Source organism: Capsaspora owczarzaki, assembly GCF_000151315.2.
Source record: "Capsaspora owczarzaki ATCC 30864 unplaced genomic scaffold supercont2.14, whole genome shotgun sequence".
Classification (NCBI taxonomy): domain Eukaryota; class Filasterea; order Ministeriida; family Capsasporidae; genus Capsaspora; species Capsaspora owczarzaki.
In genome coordinates, this window is record NW_011887305.1 from 52,261 (window position 1) to 72,179 (window position 19,919).

At 53.8% G+C, this 19,919-nt stretch overlaps 8 protein-coding genes across 9 annotated transcripts; 3 read left to right on the top strand and 5 right to left on the bottom strand.

Annotated features, from left to right (window-relative positions):
- The first annotated feature begins 808 nt into the window (after window positions 1–808).
- CAOG_07474 (hypothetical protein) lies at window positions 809–3,726 on the top strand. The gene is made up of 3 exons (XM_004343298.2): window positions 809–1,117; window positions 1,363–1,609; window positions 1,747–3,726. Exons 1-3 carry the CDS (start codon window positions 912–914, stop codon window positions 3,517–3,519), a joined length of 2,226 nt encoding a protein of 741 aa, XP_004343348.2. The 5' UTR covers window positions 809–911; the 3' UTR covers window positions 3,520–3,726.
- Window positions 3,727–3,755: 29 nt separating this feature from the next.
- Window positions 3,756–5,285, bottom strand: CAOG_07475 (translation-associated GTPase). Its single transcript, XM_004343299.2, has 2 exons — window positions 4,330–5,285; window positions 3,756–4,221 (listed from the first exon to the last, which is right to left on the bottom strand). The coding sequence occupies exons 1-2, from the start codon at window positions 5,254–5,256 to the stop codon at window positions 3,787–3,789; spliced, it is 1,362 nt and encodes a 453-aa protein (XP_004343349.2). The 5' UTR covers window positions 5,257–5,285; the 3' UTR covers window positions 3,756–3,786.
- Window positions 5,286–5,611: 326 nt separating this feature from the next.
- CAOG_07476 lies at window positions 5,612–7,900 on the top strand (the record flags this gene model as incomplete). 2 transcript variants are annotated; one of them, XM_004343300.2, is made up of 11 exons in its annotated part: window positions 5,612–5,694; window positions 5,764–5,847; window positions 5,935–6,018; window positions 6,095–6,178; window positions 6,266–6,349; window positions 6,442–6,525; window positions 6,605–6,688; window positions 6,779–6,862; window positions 6,950–7,033; window positions 7,116–7,199; window positions 7,285–7,837. In XM_004343300.2, exons 1-11 carry the CDS (start codon window positions 5,627–5,629, stop codon window positions 7,835–7,837), a joined length of 1,377 nt encoding a protein of 458 aa, XP_004343350.2. In that variant the 5' UTR covers window positions 5,612–5,626. The 2 variants fall into 2 exon arrangements, with proteins under 2 accessions (XP_004343350.2, XP_011270743.1); XM_011272441.1 differs by lacking the exons at window positions 6,095–6,178; window positions 6,266–6,349; window positions 6,442–6,525; window positions 6,605–6,688 and having other exon boundaries at window positions 7,285–7,900.
- A 92-nt stretch (window positions 7,901–7,992) lies between these two features.
- On the bottom strand, window positions 7,993–10,371 carry CAOG_07477 (hypothetical protein; the record flags this gene model as incomplete). The annotated part of the gene is made up of 3 exons (XM_004343301.2): window positions 10,270–10,371; window positions 8,234–10,070; window positions 7,993–8,053 (listed from the first exon to the last, which is right to left on the bottom strand). Exons 1-3 carry the CDS (start codon window positions 10,304–10,306, stop codon window positions 7,993–7,995), a joined length of 1,935 nt encoding a protein of 644 aa, XP_004343351.2. The 5' UTR covers window positions 10,307–10,371.
- Window positions 10,372–10,805: 434 nt separating this feature from the next.
- Window positions 10,806–13,656, top strand: CAOG_07478 (WD repeat domain-containing protein). The gene is made up of 9 exons (XM_004343302.2): window positions 10,806–11,023; window positions 11,652–11,740; window positions 11,832–11,941; window positions 12,055–12,253; window positions 12,337–12,438; window positions 12,525–12,656; window positions 12,747–12,887; window positions 12,981–13,092; window positions 13,183–13,656. Exons 1-9 carry the CDS (start codon window positions 10,855–10,857, stop codon window positions 13,557–13,559), a joined length of 1,431 nt encoding a protein of 476 aa, XP_004343352.2. The 5' UTR covers window positions 10,806–10,854; the 3' UTR covers window positions 13,560–13,656.
- Window positions 13,609–16,256, bottom strand: CAOG_07479 (hypothetical protein). The gene is made up of 4 exons (XM_004343303.2): window positions 16,023–16,256; window positions 15,382–15,594; window positions 14,409–15,239; window positions 13,609–14,309 (listed from the first exon to the last, which is right to left on the bottom strand). The coding sequence occupies exons 1-4, from the start codon at window positions 16,122–16,124 to the stop codon at window positions 13,704–13,706; spliced, it is 1,752 nt and encodes a 583-aa protein (XP_004343353.2). The 5' UTR covers window positions 16,125–16,256; the 3' UTR covers window positions 13,609–13,703.
- Window positions 16,257–16,338: 82 nt separating this feature from the next.
- Window positions 16,339–19,006, bottom strand: CAOG_07480 (plasma glutamate carboxypeptidase; the record flags this gene model as incomplete). Its single annotated transcript, XM_004343304.2, has 10 exons — window positions 16,339–16,413; window positions 16,511–16,605; window positions 16,689–16,739; window positions 16,837–16,902; window positions 16,992–17,096; window positions 17,185–17,503; window positions 17,626–18,065; window positions 18,157–18,288; window positions 18,728–18,811; window positions 18,934–19,006. 10 exons carry the CDS (start codon window positions 19,004–19,006, stop codon window positions 16,339–16,341), a joined length of 1,440 nt encoding a protein of 479 aa, XP_004343354.1.
- Window positions 19,007–19,224: 218 nt separating this feature from the next.
- Window positions 19,225–19,765, bottom strand: CAOG_07481 (hypothetical protein; the record flags this gene model as incomplete). Its single annotated transcript, XM_004343305.1, has 2 exons — window positions 19,225–19,249; window positions 19,464–19,765. The coding sequence occupies 2 exons, from the start codon at window positions 19,763–19,765 to the stop codon at window positions 19,225–19,227; spliced, it is 327 nt and encodes a 108-aa protein (XP_004343355.1).
- Window positions 19,766–19,919: the final 154 nt, after the last annotated feature.

Consider the following 19,919-nt stretch of genomic DNA (forward strand, 5'->3'; position numbering starts at 1 on the left):
GAGAAGCAGATGGCAGCAGTGATGACGACGACGACGTCGAGTCCAGCGTGGCAGAGCGCTGGTCGAGCGAGAGGGACGAGGACGAGGCTGCTCCCTGGTAGACTGGGTTTCTGATCTGGCTGGACACGCTGCGAGGCGGTGCATGTGCTGCTGCTGATGATGGTGATGATTGTGATTGTGACTGTGCTGGAGTGGTGGTAGTGGTAGTGGTAGTGGTTGTAGCGGTGGTTGGGCGCTGTGCCGCTCCAGCCGAAGCGCTCCCGCCAGTCCGAGCGCCACTACTACTCATGATTGACTATGACTATGACTATGACTACGACTAACACTAGTACTGCTGCTGCTACTATTGCTCAGCACTTGTTTTGCTGGTGGTGGTTGGTGGTTGGTGGTTGGGGTTCCAAACGTCGTGGTTCTTGTTGCTGGCTCGCTTCGTTGCCTCGTTCACTTTCACTTTCTCTTCGGCTCGCTTTTGTCTTCTTCTTTCTTCTTTCTTCTGTTCTTTCGCTTCTTTCGCTTCGTTTTGCTATGAAAATGGCTTCAAAACTCAAGAAAGAAACAAAAGCCGAACAAAACGAAACAAAACAAAAGTCAAAATCGAGACTGAAAACTGAAATAAAAAACCATAACAAAAAGACGAAAGAAAAACGGTGCTTTTTATTCAAAATGCACTTCTTTCTTTTGATCAACAATCGTGATGCTGAGCGACAGGTCGACAGTATTGACTTGTGATGATGATGATGTTGCAATTCAAACTGCATGATTCAGTCGAGTTTCAATCCAATCCAATCCAATCCAGTCTTCTTATTCTATTCGATTCTACTCTTCCTTTTCAATCTTTCGTTCTTCTTCTTCTTCTTCTTCTTCTTCTTCTTGTTCTTCTGCTGCTGCTCATTGTTCCAAATTTCAAAGCAATGCTGCGATCGTCGCTCCCTGCTTCATTGATCACCACAATGACAACCACAGCGATGATGATCATGATGGTGATGATGGTGGTGCTCGTGTCTGGCTCCAATTCCGTCAGCACCACCACCACCACGAGATCACCCTCGTCCATCCCATCCTCTGCTTCCACGGCCGTTTCGTTCCAAGTGCACTCCTTCAATGACCTCCGTGAATGGTAACCTTCAATCAATCTCGCTCTCTCTCTCGCTCTCTCTGTTTGAATGGATTATTCGCGTGGATTGTTTTTTGCCGCGAATTTGCCGCGGTTTTTTTTTTTCTTTTTTCAATTTTCCAACTCAACTCCTCTCATCGACGCTCATCACAAAAGCACAAACACAAAGTGCAGGCAGCTGTTGCACATACAAATGTCAAATACTGTGTGGCTCAACATTCACTCCCGACTGTCTCGTCTCTGTGCAGGCCGCAGACACTCCGCAAGATTGCCTCGAACGGCGGCGGGCCGGGGCAGCACGACCTCTGGCTCAAGGTCGACCCCCACTACATGCCAGAGATCTTCTGTCTGCTGCAGAAGCGTGTCTCGCACCCGTCCGAGGGCTGCCTGGTGCTCAACCACGACGAGCCCGTCGACTGGCGCCCAGCGCCATACAACACCACCGCCGACATTCTCACGCTGCTCGCAGACCCCGCCATCGCCCAGTTCATGCTGGTAAAGCAGTGCTGGCAATATCTATGATTAGGACAGAACTTGTTGGAAAAATCACCTCGAAAATCACCTCACAAACCCCCCCCCCTAAACCCCCGAATCTCCCTTCTGCCAACAACTGAAAAACTATCAACAAACAGCCCCCGCACCGTTTGTTCATCGCGCTGTGCTTCAAGGTCGACATCGGATCGCCGTGCGATAAAACCGAGTATGCAAAGAAATTCCTCGCCCTCGTCGACGGGTTTTTTGCAGACGCAACAGCGTTCATGCAGAAAAACCCGCAATTCCAGCTCGAGTTTGTCTTGGACGGCGCCGGCACGCCGAACGCTGCGCGCACTTGCTTGGCAGAACGCTGGCGCCCGTGGAATGCGACTTGGATTGTCGGGTCGGATCCTCAAGACGCCGCAACCAGCAACAATGCCACCGAGGGTTACGACCGCTTCCTCATCAACAACATGTCCGGCAGCTCCCCCGAAGACGCCAACATGCTCAAAATGCAGAGCATTGCGTATGGAAAGTTTGCCAACGGCACCTACCCTTACTTGTTCTGGGAGCCGTCCGATCAGGCGGACATCCACGAGGTTGTCGCAGCCTACCTTGCCGGCCCTCCGAACGAGCTCGGCCTGCGATTCGCCATTAATATCGATCCCGTCCAGCTGGAAGTCTATGCAGGTGCACTGACAGGCAACGCATGGAACAGCTTCCTGAATCTGACTGGCACGGCTCCGTTTGTCGTTGCGCTGGACGCGCTGGTTGGAGCACCCGGAACGCTTGCGCTCGTCGTCTACACCGATACGGCAACATCCAAGGCCTTTGTCCAGCCGCTTGTGCTCAGCGGTCCTCTCGGAACCGCGTCGCTTTTCGGCCAGCCCATCCCCTTGGCAACCAACGCGAGCTCCTTGCCCTTCTCCAGCGTTTCGGCGACAGTTGTCGCAAAGGCAGGCTACCTGCTGGTCTCTGATGCCCAGTCCAACACGGACGTGTTCCAAGTCGCCGTGTCTGGCGGCCAGGTTGTGCTGACATCCGTTTGGTCGGGACAAGTCACGCCATTCACCACATCCCCGCTTGCTACCGCCCTCGCGTTCGTGCAAAATGCCCCAGAAAGCAGCATTTGGCTTGCGCAGGCGAGCAGCCAGGCCAGTGCCTCTTCCTGCGCCGTTGAGGTGTCCTTGATCGGCTTTGCGCCAAGCTCGCCTTCTCAAGCGGAAATTCTCGTCGCGCAGACATCTTGCGCCGTTCCCTACCTCTTTTCCGGCGAGTCTGTCGTGCATCTCTCTGTGGATGCGCTGGAGGTGGATCCTGCCAACGCCACGTTCGGATTTTGCGAGTCAGGCACTGTGCTGCTCGTCAGTGCCACGACCAACAAGGCCACCACGCATGTTGGCATTGCATGCTTCCAAACTCACCCAGATGGCAGCACCACCTTTGTGGCGGTCGACCACGTTGCGGATGTCGGCACCCAAACGTCCGTCTCGCTGCGCCTCGCCCAAACTGCGTCGGGTGAAACCACGATTGCATTTGCAGCTGTCGCGGCCAACTCGTACTGCTGGAACAATGAAAAGGACAACAAGCGTGGCACGCCCGCGTTGTGTGATTCCACGCCGAGCAGCACAACCGGAGTTCTGTCCTACACGATTGGTTCACTCGACAGCCTTGTGCTGTTTGCGCACCTGGCTGCGGCCGATGCTTCGATTTCGTCGTGTTCACCCTACGGCGACCTCAAGCATGGCATGTACGACATGGGATACGCCCCATCCGCTTCGCTGTTTGTGTCGTCGTCCTCCCGTGCGCTCGGCATTCTCGAGTTGCATACAGGATTGAATGGAGACGAGTCTGATTCTGGCAACTGTGGCCTTGCTCTTCCTCACAAGGGCCAACTAGTTCTTGATGGGTTTAATTTGCGATGGGAATGATTGTTTCGTCCCACTCGATTGCACGTATTGTTACTTTGGCGCTCTTTGTAATTCGAGTACTAGTATGTATTCAAAGAACCCGACGACACGTCACAACATGAACAGATCGAGCAAATTGCCATGAATGAAATACGTCGAAAATCGAAAAAGGAGAGATTGATGAAGCAGAGAGTCACCTCACGTCACACAAGAAACAAAAAACAAAATAATAGTAAATAAAATGAAAAAAAATCAAATCTTCAATGCTGTATGTGTACAATATTACATTCATCGCCCAAGCAAAAAGTGCATAATGTCGTTCGGCTGCACAATGTAGCCTTTTCCTTCAGATCGCATCTTTCCTGCCGCCTTTACGGCGGCCTCGGTTTTGTATTCTTCGAGATCTGCCACAGAGTAGGTTTCTGCCTTGATAAACGTGCGCATAAAATCGGTATGAATGCGCCCAGCCGCGGCGACCGCCGTCGAGCCTTTCAAGATGGACCAGGCCTTAATCTCCTGCTCTCCGGCCGTGTAAAACGACTGGAGTCCAAGAAGATCGTACACCCGACGGGAAATGACCGAGCCTGCACTTTCCGCCATGCCGAGTGATGAGAGCAGCTCGAGCCGCTCTTCCTTTGACTCGACCTCGAGCAAATCCATTTCAGTCTTGACGCAAACGGGAATGACGTCTCCTTTGGCTTTCACCGCGTCGATTTGAGGAATCTGGATGTCCATCAACAAGCGATTGAGACATAAAGACAACACAACGGCAAATCGGTTCAAATCAGCATTAAAAAAACAAAGCAGAACCAACAACAACTGGGCACCTACCGATCTCCCGCTCGCCAACTCCATTGCCTGAGATTCGTCCACGTTTGCAATATAAATCATGGGCTTGACAGTGAGCAACTGGCTCGCGCAGGCTTGCAATACGTCGCGCTCTTCCGGTGTCGGCAAAGTGCCGAGGAGCGAGCGGATGGGCTTGCCGTTGTTCAGCCACTCGAAGGCACGCTGCATCAGCGCATCAATGTCTGTCTCGCTCAATTTGAGCGTCCCGACGGTGGCCTGTGGGACGCTGGCGAGCCAACTCCGCTTTCCCGGCTTGGCCCGTGCGAGCATGCGCTCCATTGTCTGCAGGTCTGCGAGGACGAGCTCCATCTCGATCGTCTCTAGGTCGCGCAGAGGGTTGACTTCGCCATCGACATGCGTGATTTCGTCGTCTGGGAAGCAGCGGACGACGTGCATGAGCGCATCGACTTGGCGCACATGGCTGAGGAACTTGTTGCCCAGGCCAGCGCCCTGCGACGCGCCCTTGACCAGTCCCGCGATATCCACAATGCGGACCTCGGCCTGCACGACGCGCTGGGTCGCAATGTGCTGCGCGATCGTCGCGAGCGCCTTGTCGTCCACCTTCAGCACCCCAAAGTTTGGATTGATGGTGCAGAACGGAAAGTTGCTCGCCTCCGCGTTCAGTCCGCCGCTCAGCGCGTTGAACAGCGAGCTCTTGCCCACGTTCGGCATGCCCAGAATGCCGACCTCGAGCGAGCGTACGGACGCGGATTTGCTCGATGCAGAGGAGGAGGGTGATCCTGCGGCGCTCAGAGATTGCGACGCCTGGGTGTGGAGCGCTGCCATTCTCGATCCTGCTCTTGCTCTTGCTCTTGCTCCTCCTGCGACTGCTCCTGCTCGCAGGGACAGGCAGTGCGGCAGACGCATCAGCAGCAGCGGCATTGTGTCGAGTCGCCGCGGGAGCAGCATTTTGATGAAGCTGAACTGTCTCAGAAAAAACAAGAAGAGAACTGAGCGTCGCATGTCATCTTCCTTCATTTGGATTGCTGTCAAAATGCTGTACTCTATTCAATCTCACCTTTCGCTCGCTCGCTTGCTTGTTCTATCGATTTGGCACTGCTGAAGCAGCAAGAAGTCGCAGGATGGTCACAGCGTGCTTGGATCTATGAGTCGCTGTATGTTGGACATGTCTAACAATCAGACTCTCGCTGCCGTTGCTCGCTACGAACATGAATTACGAGCGCGAATCTGGAAAGAATGAAGGCTAAGAAATGGAGTCGGTTTGGCATTTGAGTCTGCTTTTGGGAAGGTGCCAGTCCTTGTTAAGCTGTTGAAGACGATGCAAAGCAAGACTGAAAGACAGCGAGAGCTGTATGACAAATTCAAGAATGCGAATGGAGGGCTCTAGTAAGAGAAAAGCCCGAGTCCATTGAAGCAGCGTGACAGCGCGAGTGTGTGTACTGACGAGATGGACAGTCTGAGTGAGAATCAGATTGGTGATGCTGAAGCGCAAATCATTGCCGAGGCGCTTAAGGTGAACACGACGGCGACTTCGCTCGAGTAAGCTGAATCTTATTGACTGATGTGTGTGAGAAGGTGATCAAGTAGAAGGGATTAGGAGTGCTCGCTGACGGAGGGGATGGACAGTCTGAGTGAGAATCAGATTGGCGATGCTGGAGCGCAGGCGATTGCTGAAGCACTCAAAGTGAACAAGACGCTGTTTTGGCTCAAGTCAGTCATTTCGCATCTACTGGTGCATGAGAGTGGGTGATTCAGACGAGTGCTCACTGACGGAGGGGATGAACAGTCTGCATCAGAATCAGATTGGCGATGCTGGAGCGCACGCGATTGCTGAAGCACTCAGAGTGAACAAGACACTGAAGGAGCTCTCGTAAGGCAGCTTCTTTTGACTGATGCATGTGAGCGGGTGATGCAGCACAGAGCAATAAGAATGCTCACTGGCGGAGGAGATGGATAGGCTGGCTCAGAATCAGATTGGCGATGCTGGAGCGCAAGCAATAGCTGAGGCACTCAAAGTGAACAAGACGCTGACTCTGCTCAAGTATGTCAATTCGCATCTACTGGTGCTTATGAGTGGGTGTTAAAGTCAAATGTATTAGGAGTGCTCACCGATGGAGGGGGTGGGATGGACAGTTTGATTGTTAATCAGATTGGCGATGCTGGAGCACGAGCGATTGTTGACACACTCAAAGTGAACGAGACGGTGACTTCACTCCAGTACGGCATCTCACTTTGACCGATGCATGTGATCAAGTAGCAGGTATTAGGAGTGCTCACTGACGGAGGAGATGGACAGTCTGCATGATAATCTGATTGGCGATGCTGGAGCGCAAGCAATTGCTGATGCTCTCAAGGTGAATAAAACGCTGTCTTGGCTCAAGTAAGTCAATTCGCATCTACTAGTGCTTATGAGTGGGTGATCAAGTAGAATGTATTAGGAGTGCTCACCGACGGAGGGTGGGATGGACAGTTTGATTGATAATCAGATTGGCGATGCTGGAGCACAAGCGATTGCCGAGGCACTCAAAGTGAACAAGATGGTGAAGACTCTCTCGTAAGGCATCTCACTTTGACTGATGCGTCGTAGTGAATGATTCAACAGATGACGCAGAGTGCTCACCGATGGAGGGGGATGGAACAGTCTGAGTGAGAATCAGATTGGTGACATTGGAGCGCAGGCAATTGCTGAAGCACTCATGGTGAACAAGCAGCTGTGGTGGCTCGAGTAAGTTGCTGTGCGCTTTGCTTTGCTCGTCTCGCTCATTGAGCCAGGATCAGACATACCTTGCTCACCCTTTAAGCGATAGTCTAAAATGCAACTGCATTGGCGATGCTGGTTTTCAAGCGATTGGTGAAGCGCGTCAAGTCAACCGAACTCTGGCTCACCTTTTGTTCGTTGTTTGTCCGAACGATTTGTGCTCCAACCAAAGGAGTCGCCCTGCTGAGTGCTCATTCACTTTGCTTGTTCGTGCGCAGGATCGACAAGCAGATCAACCCTCTTGCATTCTCCTTGCTTCCACGAATGTCAACTGCTGAAGACCTTCACGACGTATTTCACTTGCTGACCAGCGAACCAGCGGTGGAGGATCAATCGGCAGCTCTGCCCGCACTACCAACCGAGATTGCCGAGCTCATTTTGGACGAAGCGCACTACTGGCAAGGCGTGCAGCACACCAAGCGACAATGGTTTCAGTATCATTCCCCTGAGTGTATTCTGAAAGTCACACTGCCTCAAGGCGTCAATGGGAATGCAATCCGTGTGAAAGAAATTCACGTGCTTCGTGGCAACCGTTCTGACAGCGTCAATGACACCGGCTTTGAATTGATTGTCCAAGATGAGCAAGGCGCTGTTCGATACGAATGCTCGGTGAAACCGACCCTCGTCGATTCGAGCCTCGAGTTAGTGACAATCGTGCCAGCGAGTCATCTTGTCATCCGACAAATGCGCGCGGGTTGGCAAGTTCAAGTTCGACCCAGCAAGTTTCACTACAATGTGGTGTTTGAATCGCTTTATGTTGGCTATGTCTGACGACGATTTTTGGAATGGTTGATACAAACCGCCTACTTGTTCGAATCGATTGAATATTCCGTATAGTGCTCGGGCAAGGTTGATTCTCAGAGACGAAAGAGCCTCGAAAGAAGAGGTTAAAATGCAAACAGCTCGTAGCATCGGCGCTGAATTATTCACTCGTGGTTGATGATGTTACAACGCGCACCCGCTTGTGCCTGGAAGACCCAAATGTATCTGAGTCGCATTGCGGATAAATTGGCACGAAATCCAACCAGAAAAACAAGAAGAAGAAGCGAAAGAAGAAGAAAAAAAAGCAGAAAGAGGCGGGAACTCAAGACGAAAGCATACAACGACGACTGCAACATCCCTTGACCGCAAAAAAAAAAGAACAGAAAACAAAATCAGTGCTCGCACAGCGAAAACGTACGCTCAAACACCGCGTCGGTGTTGACCGAGACAAAGAGCTTGCGCTCGTCCATCAGCGTCTTGCGGTGCTGCTTGGCCTCCTCGAGCCCCATCGGCCAATCAAGGCGATCCAGAATCTCGTCAACAAGCTCCGGGGGGATCGTTGGCGGGAAGATGGGCGTGCTCAAGACTTCTTGCATGTACCAGCTGCGCTGCTGTGGGGGAATGTGCTTGGTCGACGGAATGCGCTCGTGGGGATCAACCAAGAAGAAGACCAGAATCTTGCGCGAGCCAGGCTTGGTCGGGTCCAGGAGTTGGAACGAGCGCACGCGGTGCTGCATCGTGTTTGGGAAGACAATGCAGCGATTGTCCTTGGTCGCGATGCCGCCCAGCGGCTGGTTCAGCTCGTCGCCATCTTCCAGGCCGTAAACCTTGCGGATGCCATTGTTGTCGTTTTGCTGATAGTCGGGCTCGCTAACGCTTTGGCGGAAGTCGAGGTTGGACTCGGTGATGTTCTCCTGCTGGTAGTAGTAGATGCCAGACGCAACAATCTTCTCGTTGCGCATGCCCTCGACGTGCCAGGAGCCGCCCTTGTAGGTTGGGTTTTTCGGGGTCAGGCAAATGTTGGCCAGCTTCACAATGACCTGGAGGGTGGTACCGCGCAGGTCGAATGGAGGGAACGCGTCGTCGGCGTTGGGCGGTTGGTACTTGGCCGGCTCGGGCATGGTGAAGATGCCAAAGTATGACTCATCCTCGTCGTCCTCATCGTCCTCGTCGTCCTCGTCGTCCTCGTCGTCCTCGTCGTCCTCGTCGTCCACATCTTCCCATGCGTCCTCGTCGTCGTCGTCCTCGTCGTCGTCGTGCTCATCTTCCCATGCGTCCTCGTCGTCGTCGTCGTCGGCGTCGTCGTCGTCGTCGTCGTCGCCTCCCGCGGCGCCCGGAGCAGGAGCAGTGGCAGGAGCAGTAGTGGGGCGCTGGCGACGCTCGCGCGGACGATACCAGTCGCCGGGCTGCACACGGAGATGGCTCTTGTCTTCTTGCTTGAGCATCGCGGTCAAAGTCAGATTGAACAGCGGAACAAACTCTTCAAAGACGCTGGCGAGCACAGGGTAGAGTTCGGCGTGCTCGACGGGGTGGAGGTTGTTAATGTAAGACTCGATCGTGACACGACCATCCTTGGCGACTCGGAATTCACTCGGCAACCACTGGCACTGGGTTGACACGTTATAGTCGTCGTACTCTGGGGGAGGGGGCACGGGAAGGATTTCGCCACCACCGACCGAACCAAGCGCCTCGACGATCGGCTTGGTGGTGTGGCGCGTACGCCCATAGACGAGGCAGAACAAGGACGGATGCACAAGATCCAGGACCTGGCGATCGCTTCCCGGGTGCCAGTCCTTCAGGTGCTCGGGCACGTCCTCGAGGCGAGCAACTCCAGCAATCAGGCGTTGGCGCAGCTCGTCCGACACGAGTCCGTCCGCCTGGAACGTGCCGTCGACAGCAGCATGCTCAATCTTGCCGCCATGCTCCTGCTTGAACTTGGCGTACTCCTTGAGCTCCTCAAACACGTAGTCGAGCATCTTGGACGTGACCAGCACCTCTGTCGAGGCGTTGCTGGCCTCCTTGCGCCACTTGGCGACAATCTTGGGGTCGCTGATCTTGGTCTCCCAGTTCGGCTTGATGCGGACGGCGGCGCTCATCTGGAGCATGGTCAGCTCGACCAGCGTCTTGGGCGGCACGCCGTCACAGTAATCGTACTCGAAGAAGACGTCGGGCAGCTTGCCGCCGAGCACCGGGGCCGCGCCGAACAAGTGAGGGAGTCCGCACTTGTACGGCACCATGGCTTCTGACGTTTGCATGCAGGAAGATGGAGCGGAGGAGAGGAGAGGAGAGAAGAGGGGTGCAGATCCAAAACAAATCCGTTCGTTCTGAGATCACACACAGCGACGACAGGAGTGGCACGGGAAGACGATCGGAAGATAGCCACACACACACACACACACCCTCACTCATTCACACACACACACACAGGGCGTTTTGCTTACTTGCAGTCCTATACGGCGAGTCAGCTGATGTTGGCATTCTTGGTTGCTTTTTTTTTTTTTTTTTTTGTCTTTTTCAAAATTTCAAATCCAAAAGAAAGCAAATAAAACAAAAAAAGGAGTGACTTTCAAAAAGTCTGAGCGTGAAAATGGAATTGGAAAAATGGAATTGGAAATGTTTGAATGTCGGTGATGAATGAAACTGCGAGTTTTACTGTTAGAATCGAGTACAAGCGTCGAAGGAAAAGTGGGAAACCGATCATCTTAGAGTTCAAATGCTGGGATTTGTTTGTGTTTTGTCAAAGTCATGTCGTCGAGGATGGAAGTGCGTTTCATCATCGAGCTCGCGAACTGCACTTCCCCCGAGATGTGTTGACCATCGCCGCTGTGTCGTGCAGTCCTGTGGGTGGTTGGTTGGGTGACTGATGCACGCGAAGAGTCTGTTCGTCTACTTGCTGGCTGTCTTGTCGTTTGAACAATACAATTTGACTCTGTGCATTGTCTCTCAAAGTGAATCAGAGTGTGCTCACTCTTTGTTATTTATTGCCCCTCTTTCCTCATTTTCTCAGAAACGCATCCACAGCAAAAATGGAATCCGAGCTGAATCCTGCAGCTGATTCTGGCGTCGACGCTGAAGTGCAAGCGCGCTTCGTCACGAGCGACAAGCGCTACACTGTGACTGACAAGCCGTTTGCAGTGCCCACCCGGCTCAAGCGCTACGGCCTGAGCGAGGTCATCAACCACCTGCTTGGCCTTGGTACGGAAGCAGAAGCGAGCGATTGAGCGAGGCTAACCCCCGTCCCCCTTTGCACCCCAACCCCCATCAGTGATTCTTGATCTTTTCTAGTAAAGTCGATGCCAGGCATTTGGGGTGGTGGTGGTGCTGTGAGGGATACGCGAGACTGAGGACAGCACACATGTGGCTGCATTGGGACCGACCTCCCAGTGCGCGCCGCATCCAGACCGCGATTGGCACTGCGATTCTAGTACCAACGGCGTGCTTCATCTGCACCAAACGGGAGAAGGGGAGGAGAACTGGGTTGGCTGGGGCTGTGGCGCAGCCGCTCTCACTCGCTCTCTTTCCACGTGGAGAGGAGAACGACGGCGGCTCGCTCCAGCTGCACCACTCATCATCAGCACTCTGCTGCTTCCAGTCGGTGCTACCACGTTCGGCTGCAGAGCCACGGCACCAATGCACTCCCTTCAAGAACCGGGTCGACGGTCCCGTTTGGTCGCGCGATCGGCGTTTTGCTCAATGCTGGAGACTGCCAACTGAGCGATCGTTGTTGCGCACTTTCCATTGACTTGCTTTTTGTTTCCGACATGCACATGCACTTTGATGATCAACCGTTTGCTCACTGTTCTTGCTGTGTCGCGAATTGTAGCGTCGCCGCGTCCCTTTGACTTTCTGATTGACGGCCAGTTCTTGCGCACTTCCCTCGACAAGTACATTGCCGAGCATGCCTTGTCACGAGTAAGCAGTCAACTGACATTTGCAATGCCGAGGAGCTGAGAGCAGATCGATGGGGCTATTGTGTCGCTCAAAATCTCCTCTGTGTTCACAGGAAACCATTCTTGAAATCGAGTACTGCGAGGCCGTCCCGCCGCCGGCTCCGCTTCACTCGTACGAGCACGAAGATTGGGTCAGCTCCATCTCGTTCGTGAGCCAGGCTGGGTAGGTTTTTCGCGCTCGTTGCTTGTTGCTGATTTTTTCAACAACAGGCTTTTGTGGGCAAAAAATTTGGGCACTAACCCCCTTCTCCTGCTTCTGACGGTTGGAACCGATAGCCTGTTCTTGACTGGTTGCTACGACGGCGCGTTGCGCGCATGGAACCAAGGTGGCAAGTGCATCGCCGTTTTCGCAAAGCACACTGCCCCGATCAAGTCCACCACGCTCGTCCGTGATACTCGTAGCGGCGAGCCCGAGTCTGACAAGCAGGTTTCCCTTGTTTCTGCGTCCATGGATCATACGTTGTTGGCATGGAAGGTACAGTGGCAATGCTGCTGCGAGGCTGCTGCTTTTGGCTTTGTTTTGAATAACATCCTGACTGACTGATCAATTGTTGGCAGTTGGACGTGTCTGCAGCATCTTGCTCTGCTGATATTGCCTACAAGCTGGCCGGCCACACTGAATCTGTTGATGTTGTCGACTCACATCCCGACGCAGCTTTCGTACGTTGGAAATCAGCGTTTTTGGTTCTTTGACGCTGCTGGCCACGCCAACTCAATCTCTATTGGCTTTTTTTGGCGGCTTGCAGGTGTGCTCGGGCTCCTTTGACAAGACCATCAAGTTGTGGACACTCAAGGCAGGCGTTGCTGAAGAAGCGCCTGCCGCTCCAGTGAGCAAGAAGGCTCGGTTAGCTCAACCCCAACCAACACACATTGTCAAAGTATGTACAACACCTAAAGAGTTGAGTGAAGCAGCTGGTTTCGTCTGGTGATTCTCCGACTTCTCACTCTTCTGTCCTCTTTGTTATTAGTCTGCACTTTCAACCCTTGTCGGCCATAACGATGCAGTCACTGGCGTTGCATGGCCCTCCAGCAATACGATTCACAGTGCTAGCATGGACTGCTCTGTCCGTGCTTGGGATGTGGAGACTGGTCGCAATAAGGCAACCATGGTAGGTCGTTCCTCCATTCACATTGCGCTGAAACGTCGCCTGTGACTTGTTACTGACACTTTTTTTTTTCCCCTGACCTCTTCCTCCCTTCAGAATGGAACAAAGGCCATTTTCGGCATGGCATCCACATCTAGTGCCACGTCAGAGCTGATCATCACTGGCCACGCTGACGAGGCCATCCGTGTCTGGGATCCCCGCGTCCAAGGTCAGTTGCTCGTTTTGAGGCTTTTCATTGTCATTTTTGGTGCCACCGACGCTCACCCCCGATTGCTTCATTTTTCAAACACTGTTGCAGACGGCGTTGTCGTCAAGTTGACGCTCCGCTCGCACAAGGGAATCGTCTCGTCATTGTCGTGGGCGCCTGGATCCCAAACGCAATTTGCGACTGGCTCGTACGACAACACTGTCAAGCTCTGGGACTTGCGAAGCCGCACTCCGCTGTTCACCATCGCCGACCACACTGATCGTGTTTTGTGCGTCAACTGGGCCGCGAGCGATCTTATCGGCTCTGGCTCTGTGGACAAGACCCTTCAACTCAAGCTGCTGCGCAGCTCCGACACTGCTGTCGCTGAAAACGGCACCAGCGCCACCAAGACTAGCCAGCCAATGGACGTCGATACTACTGCAAGCAAGCCTGCCTCCAAGAGCAAGGTTGCTACTCCCCGTCGTTAATTTCCATGAATACAGTGATTTTGTTTTTCTCAGGTTTTTGTTTTCAATCAGCTTGTTTCAGCAATGCTTCCACGGAGAAAACTGTATTAATTTCCTGAGCCATACGATACTTTGACCTCGGGGGGAAGGCACAAAACCAGGCACTTAGGGTGGATTGAGGCTGCTGACAAGGTTTGCGATTTCCGCTTCAGCAGCATCGGGTGAGTCTGGACGGCGCCTCTGCAGTGCATCGACCACCGTCACTGGCGGCGTTCTCAGAGGTGGAATGTTGGACGTGACCTGCGCAGGCTCAATGTGGAACGCTGGTGGTGGCTCTGCTACAGTGTGCGCGAGTGTCGGCGGGAGGTACTGGCCAAATGTCTCCATGAAGGCAGCGCGAGTGTCCTCTTCGCGCATGACCATCTGCTCGAGCGCAAGGTTGATGCGCTGTACAACCTGCACCTGGCGGGCCAGCTCCGCGCGGCGCCTGGGAAGCTCGATTAACAAGGCGTCGTAGCCCGCAGCAAAGCGCCGGTACCAGTCGACGAGCTGCGCAATCTCATCAATCATCTCCTGGCAATGCATGGTCTGTTGGCGAAACCCTTCTGCCAGCATCTCCAAACTATTGAGCGTCTCGCCGAGATATGACCCGCCAAACGAGTCAATCTCTGTCAGCAAGGAGGTCAGAGCTTGATTGGCGTTTCGCACGCGCACGCCGAGGTTTTCGATTGTGGTGCTGCTTGCTTTGAGAGTAACAAGAGCTGTCTCGATCTGTCCATTGGAGTAAGATTGCAGGTGTCAGGACAACAGTGAGCGATTCGCAAAATCACGAAAATTTCAACAATCCAAGCCCCTCTTAGCGCAATTTACCGCTGAAAGCATCTCGGGCACTTGGTCCACTTGCGCTGCAAGTTTGCTGACCGTATCAGCGTCCGAGGTGTCGACAACACCTGGAATGTACCGAGCAGACGCCAGAGTTTGCTCATCGGAGACGTTCCGGCAAATGTTGCGCACTTTGAGCACCAGAGTGGCGATTTCAGCCAGGATTTGCTGGGCGCGCTGCACGGCGTGCTCGACTTGAGACGGTTGCGCTTTTGTTCCTGGCGACGAGGAGGCAGAGGTCGCATTGGCCAGGGCGATGGATGCGTCCAGATGAGCGTCCGACCGGCTCGAATCAGACCCTAGTTGTAGCGTTGTCGCTGCTACGACAGCAGCAGCAGGTGTAACGGAGGCATCTGAAGCGGCGGGCACTGCAGAAGACGATTGCTCTGCAGTTGGCGATCGTGCGGTGGACGCGCTGGCAATATTCACGGTCGACGCGACGACGGAAGAAGCCGTGCTGAACGACGCGGATAGGCTGGAGGGCCCACTGCCCATCGGCCCAGTCACCGCTTTGTGCGCCTCGGTGGCACGCAGCGTGGACGCTGCATGCTGGCGCAACAGTGTCGTGAGCGCTGCTTCGACTTGCTCGTACACACTGCGCCACTGGTTGACAACGAGGAGCAGGCCGTCCAAGCGTGCCTCGAGCTCGCGCTGCAAGCTCGCCACCGACTCCATGTCCACAAAGTCCTTCAATGTCTGTGGGTTTGCCGATGATGGCGAAAGCGGGAGCCGCACATCCTGCTGAGAGATTCCCAGGTTCATCGATTCTGCTATTGCCTGCTCCAGCGGCACCTGCACCTGCAGCTTTTCGTCCAGAGCCTGAACAGGTTTCCGAGTTGATGAGATGGTTGCAAACGAACAAAACAAGCGAGATGACAATCCGAAACACATCCGCGCCAAAATCCGCGCCAAAAATCCACCAACAGTGCAACAACAACAACAACCACGACTCTCTCCTCACCTTTGATTGCAGCACAGTGAGAATGTCTGCGAGTTCGTCGTAGACTCGATCGCGGCGCTCTGCCAGCGCGTTGTACTCGTTGCCAAGACTGGCTCGCTTGTCGTGCAGCTGCTCGACAACCGTGCGCAGCGTTCCCATCTGCTGGTCTGCGCCCGTGATGACTTGCATCAGCTTGCTCGCATTCGCCTTCAGCTGCTCGGCTGACTGCACGCACTGTGGGTGAAGACAGACCAAAAATCCAGAGAAATGACATTGACAATGCCAAGTCAGCCAAAAATCCAACCATTCGCATTCGCATCGCATTCGCATCGCATCGCGTAGGGACCAACGCGCGTCGTGATGTCAGAATCGTGTTGACCACATTCGAATGGTTCCGCTGGCCTGGTCTGGCCAAGGCGAAGGGGACCGCGCTGCTGGATGATGTCAGGTCGCTCAAACATTATCACAGCGGCCGCCCGACCACCTGGCTCCACCACCATGGAACAACCAGCCCCACGCCGAGCTCAGTGCGCTTGGTGTGGATGCGGCAGGTGGCGTTGGTGGTGGTTTTGGTTTGGGGTGGGGAGGGCCCCAATTCTCAATGCAGCCTCGCCCACTGCTGCTCCCCGTCATTGTTCTCATCACAAACATCTCGTCCTCACCTGGAGGAGCTCCCGTCGCGCAGTCTCGAGATGACGCTCGCTGTGGCTGAGATGCTGCGTTGCTCGCTGATCGAGCTCGTCCAGCCGCGAGCCGCCAGACATGTCAATTGACGGTTGCTAAATTAAGCAAGTCTGAGCACGGGGCGGTCAAAACAAACGTGCTCAGCGTCCAACACCTCGCACACAAAAAGCCGCAACGAAGGATTGAAGAAAAATGACTGAGAAGAATGAATGAGAAGAATGACTGAGATTTTGCTGCTGTATTTTCACTTGGAAAGTCCCAAAACGGGAACGACGACAAACAAACTAGGCTCGCTCAGCGCGGCAGCATGTCGTCCAGATCGGCAATGACATAGGCGTACACGGCCCAGACAGCGGCGCAGAGATCCAGCTGGATGCGCGAACACACACACACACACACACAAAAAAAAAAAAAAGTCAGCAACTGCTGATTTGTCACAACTCGACAAAGCCAGCCAAATCCATACCGCAACAGGATCTTCGACAGTCATGGTGTCGCCGCGCGAGTGGTGGAAGTAAAAGTAGTCGTCGTTGTCATTGTGCAGACTGGCACCAGGAACGCCTGAAAGAGAGCAAAAAAGCAAATGTCGAAAAGTCAGAGAACAATCGACAACTTGCGAGCATGTGAGCAGCTGTTCACCGTACCAGCATTCATAAACGGGGCGATATCTGTGCCCTCGCCGTCAGGGAAGACGCCTACAAAAATACCAAAGCCCACAGATGAGTCGCTCGACGTTGTCGTCATCCAAACGGGTTCCCTTTGAAACAATCAAAACAAAGGCAAATCGCGTACCGGTGGCGTTTGCGTTGACGAGCAGCTGGCCAATTTGTTGAATGATGGCAGTGGCAGCCGGAGAACCTGTTACAGTGCGCAGAAAAAAAACCCCTGAGAAATCAGACGAGATAGACAAAAGCCACTGCGCATGCCTCAATTGCCCCTTCAGTTACCAGTAAACTCAAGGCCAGTGGGAGTAAAGGTTCCAAGATCGGACTCCATGACAATGGAATAGTTGCCAGTGTTGTTCGCCTGAGAGTTGTAGTATTGCTGCGAGCCTGCGCACATTTCCAAAAGTGAGAGTTGGTTTTGTCATCATGGCTTGCCTCACAAAAAAGCTACAACCCCCTAAAAACATAACCTTACCAACACCGCCAAACTCCTCGCTCGTCCAGAGCAAGGCGCGCATCGTGCGCTTGGGCTTGAGTCCAAGAGCCTTCACCACCGAAAGCGCCTGCCACGAGATGATTGCACCGCCAGCATCGTCCATCGCAGCCTCTGCAATATCCCACGAGTCCAAGTGGCCAGACACAAGAACGACCTGCTCAGGGTGCGTGCTGCCAACCACCTCGGCGACAGTGTTGCGCGACAACGTGTCGTTCAGGTTTTGAGCCTCCAGGTAGACCTTGAGCACAATGCGCTGACCGCGCGCATGCATGCGTGCCATCATCTCGGCATCTTCGATCTGCGCATGAAGGGAAGGTGTGTCAGAACAGTGCAAACCAAGAAACAAGACCACAAAAGAGAAGAAGAACAATCAAGCCATGCAAAGTCATCGATCGCAGAGCCTCCGATGATAGAACGCACCGTAATGCACGCGGTAGGAATCTTGGGAATACCGTCAGTGTAGAACTGCACACCAGTGTGCGGCGAGTAGATGGAGAATGGAGCGATGGTGCGAATGAGGGAAGCGACACCGCCGACCTTGGCAGCAGCAGAGGCACCCTGGGTACGGTAGACGGAAGTTTCGCCGTAGCTGACAAAGGGCTGGTTGAAGACGACAATCTTGCCCTTCGCCTCGGCCGAGCGATTCGTGAGCTCCTCGAACGAGGACACGACAATGGCTTCGGCAGTGATGCCCTGCGGCCCAGTGCCAACGCTGCTTCCGAGCGAAAGAATGTTCATGGTGAAATCGTGGGGCTCAAGCAGCTGGACGTATTCGGCACCACGGACCCAGTGGGGGATCCAGGCGGGCTCGCCGTGGACGTTGTCAAGGCGATCCGCCTTCAAGTTGCCGAGCATCATGTCTGTGATTGAGAATCAGTTGAGTGAAATCAGTGTTTCAGTGTTTGTTTCGTTCCAGTAGGATTACTAATGCAAGCGCGCTCGTTCGTTTACCAATAGCACGCTCAAGCGAAGCAGAGCCGCTGGGACGCGGGCCCACCGTGTCGACGAGCGAGGCAAGGCGAGTGTACGTTTGACCTTGACCGGGGCCCTTGGTAAAGTAGTCAATGATGCGATTTGCGTCGTCTACAAGGAACGTTGAGGAGCATGTGAGTTTTTTTGACAGGTTGATGGGTTGAATTTGTGCTCCATCAATTCGAATTCGAGTCAGTTTCGACAACGCTGTAATGTGTGTTCCATTGTCGTCGAATTGGCTCAGACTTGTGCCATTGTCATTTTCGCCGTGAATCGTCATTTCGACTGCTTTTGGTTGGCTGCTGGTTTTTTTGACTGCATCAGAATTGAGTGACCACCCCCAATGCAACCCCAAGCCAAGCCAAGGCCAACCCCAGCCAGGGCACATGTAGTGCAGCGATTCATTCATTCATGCGTCAAACGCGACTTGTGACGGGAGCACACAGAACGGCGTGCAACGGTGTGTGGCAGATTGTGTGGCTGTCGGAGTTGGATGGCCTGTCCACAGCACAGCACGGCACAGCCCAGCCCAGCCCAGCACAGGACTCACCTTGGTGGTCGCGGATCTGCTGGACGATGCGCTCTGGCAGGACGTACGAGCTCGGCGGCAGTGGCTTTGCGTTCGGATTGGGATCTGCGACAGACCAACAGACCGACGTGTGTGAGCCCAGAATTGGATTGCCAAACAATCACGCTCACAGGGACAAAGGAGAAAGGTCTTCTCATAGGACATGCGGGGGGCTGTGTCTGCCATACCGCGATCGCCAGAACAGGCAGTGGCCACACTGGCGCACAGGAGCAGCAAAAGCAGCGCAGCAACTGATCGCATTGGAGACAAAAGAGAGAACGGCAAAATGAGAAAGAGAGGACTGACGATTCAACTCGGTGCGATTCTGTACTGCAGTAGGTCGATTTGATCGATAGCGGTCAAGGTGACTTGATTGGTGGATACCTGATGATGATAATGATGACATGGCGTGCTGGCAGGGTCCTGAAACTCGTCTGCTTGCGCCGAATTAATTTGCCATGTCTTGCGCCACAAGTTTTCTACTTCTGGTCCTTGCGGCTGTTGCTGATCGCAGCGAAAAGAGCTGACGACACTCATGCTGCTTGTCCGCTGTCACTTCCACGAAAGCCGCCTTCAACCCCGACGGAAAGCTCGGTAGTTCATATCAACGAGAATCCAAACCGATTGAACAAACAGCACATTTTGTTTTGTTACAAGAGCAGCGGCACGATCACTCATCAGAGCTCATCACGATAACTGCAGCACTTCTTTCGCATACATGATCTCAAAGCCGCCGATCGTCTTGTCGCTGGCATAGACGGCGACAATGTCGTCCGAAATGTAGCGCTGCTGAGAAGAACAAAAGTCTTCCACGAAGGAAAGGTTTAGCAGGTCTGACTCCTTGTAGTAGGAAGGCTTGAGAGAGAGGGCCGGTTTGTTTGTTTGAACTTTGGCGTATGGCATCACAAATGGCAGCCGAGCAGTGGCGTTGTAGATGGCAATGATGTGAACTTTGTCATCCTGGCCGAAAATCAGCTCCACATCTCCGTCATCGAGGCGCTCGCGGCGAGCACCGGCCATATCTTCACATGGGACTAGAGAAAAAACAAGGGAGAACATGTCGTGGGAGCTGCAAAAGCGCGCCTCGAGGTCGAGACGAGTTAAGTGGCGCGCAGAAAGCTGAGAGCGTGGGATTGGGGGCAAAGGACGATGTTGCGAGTCTACAAGACGGTAC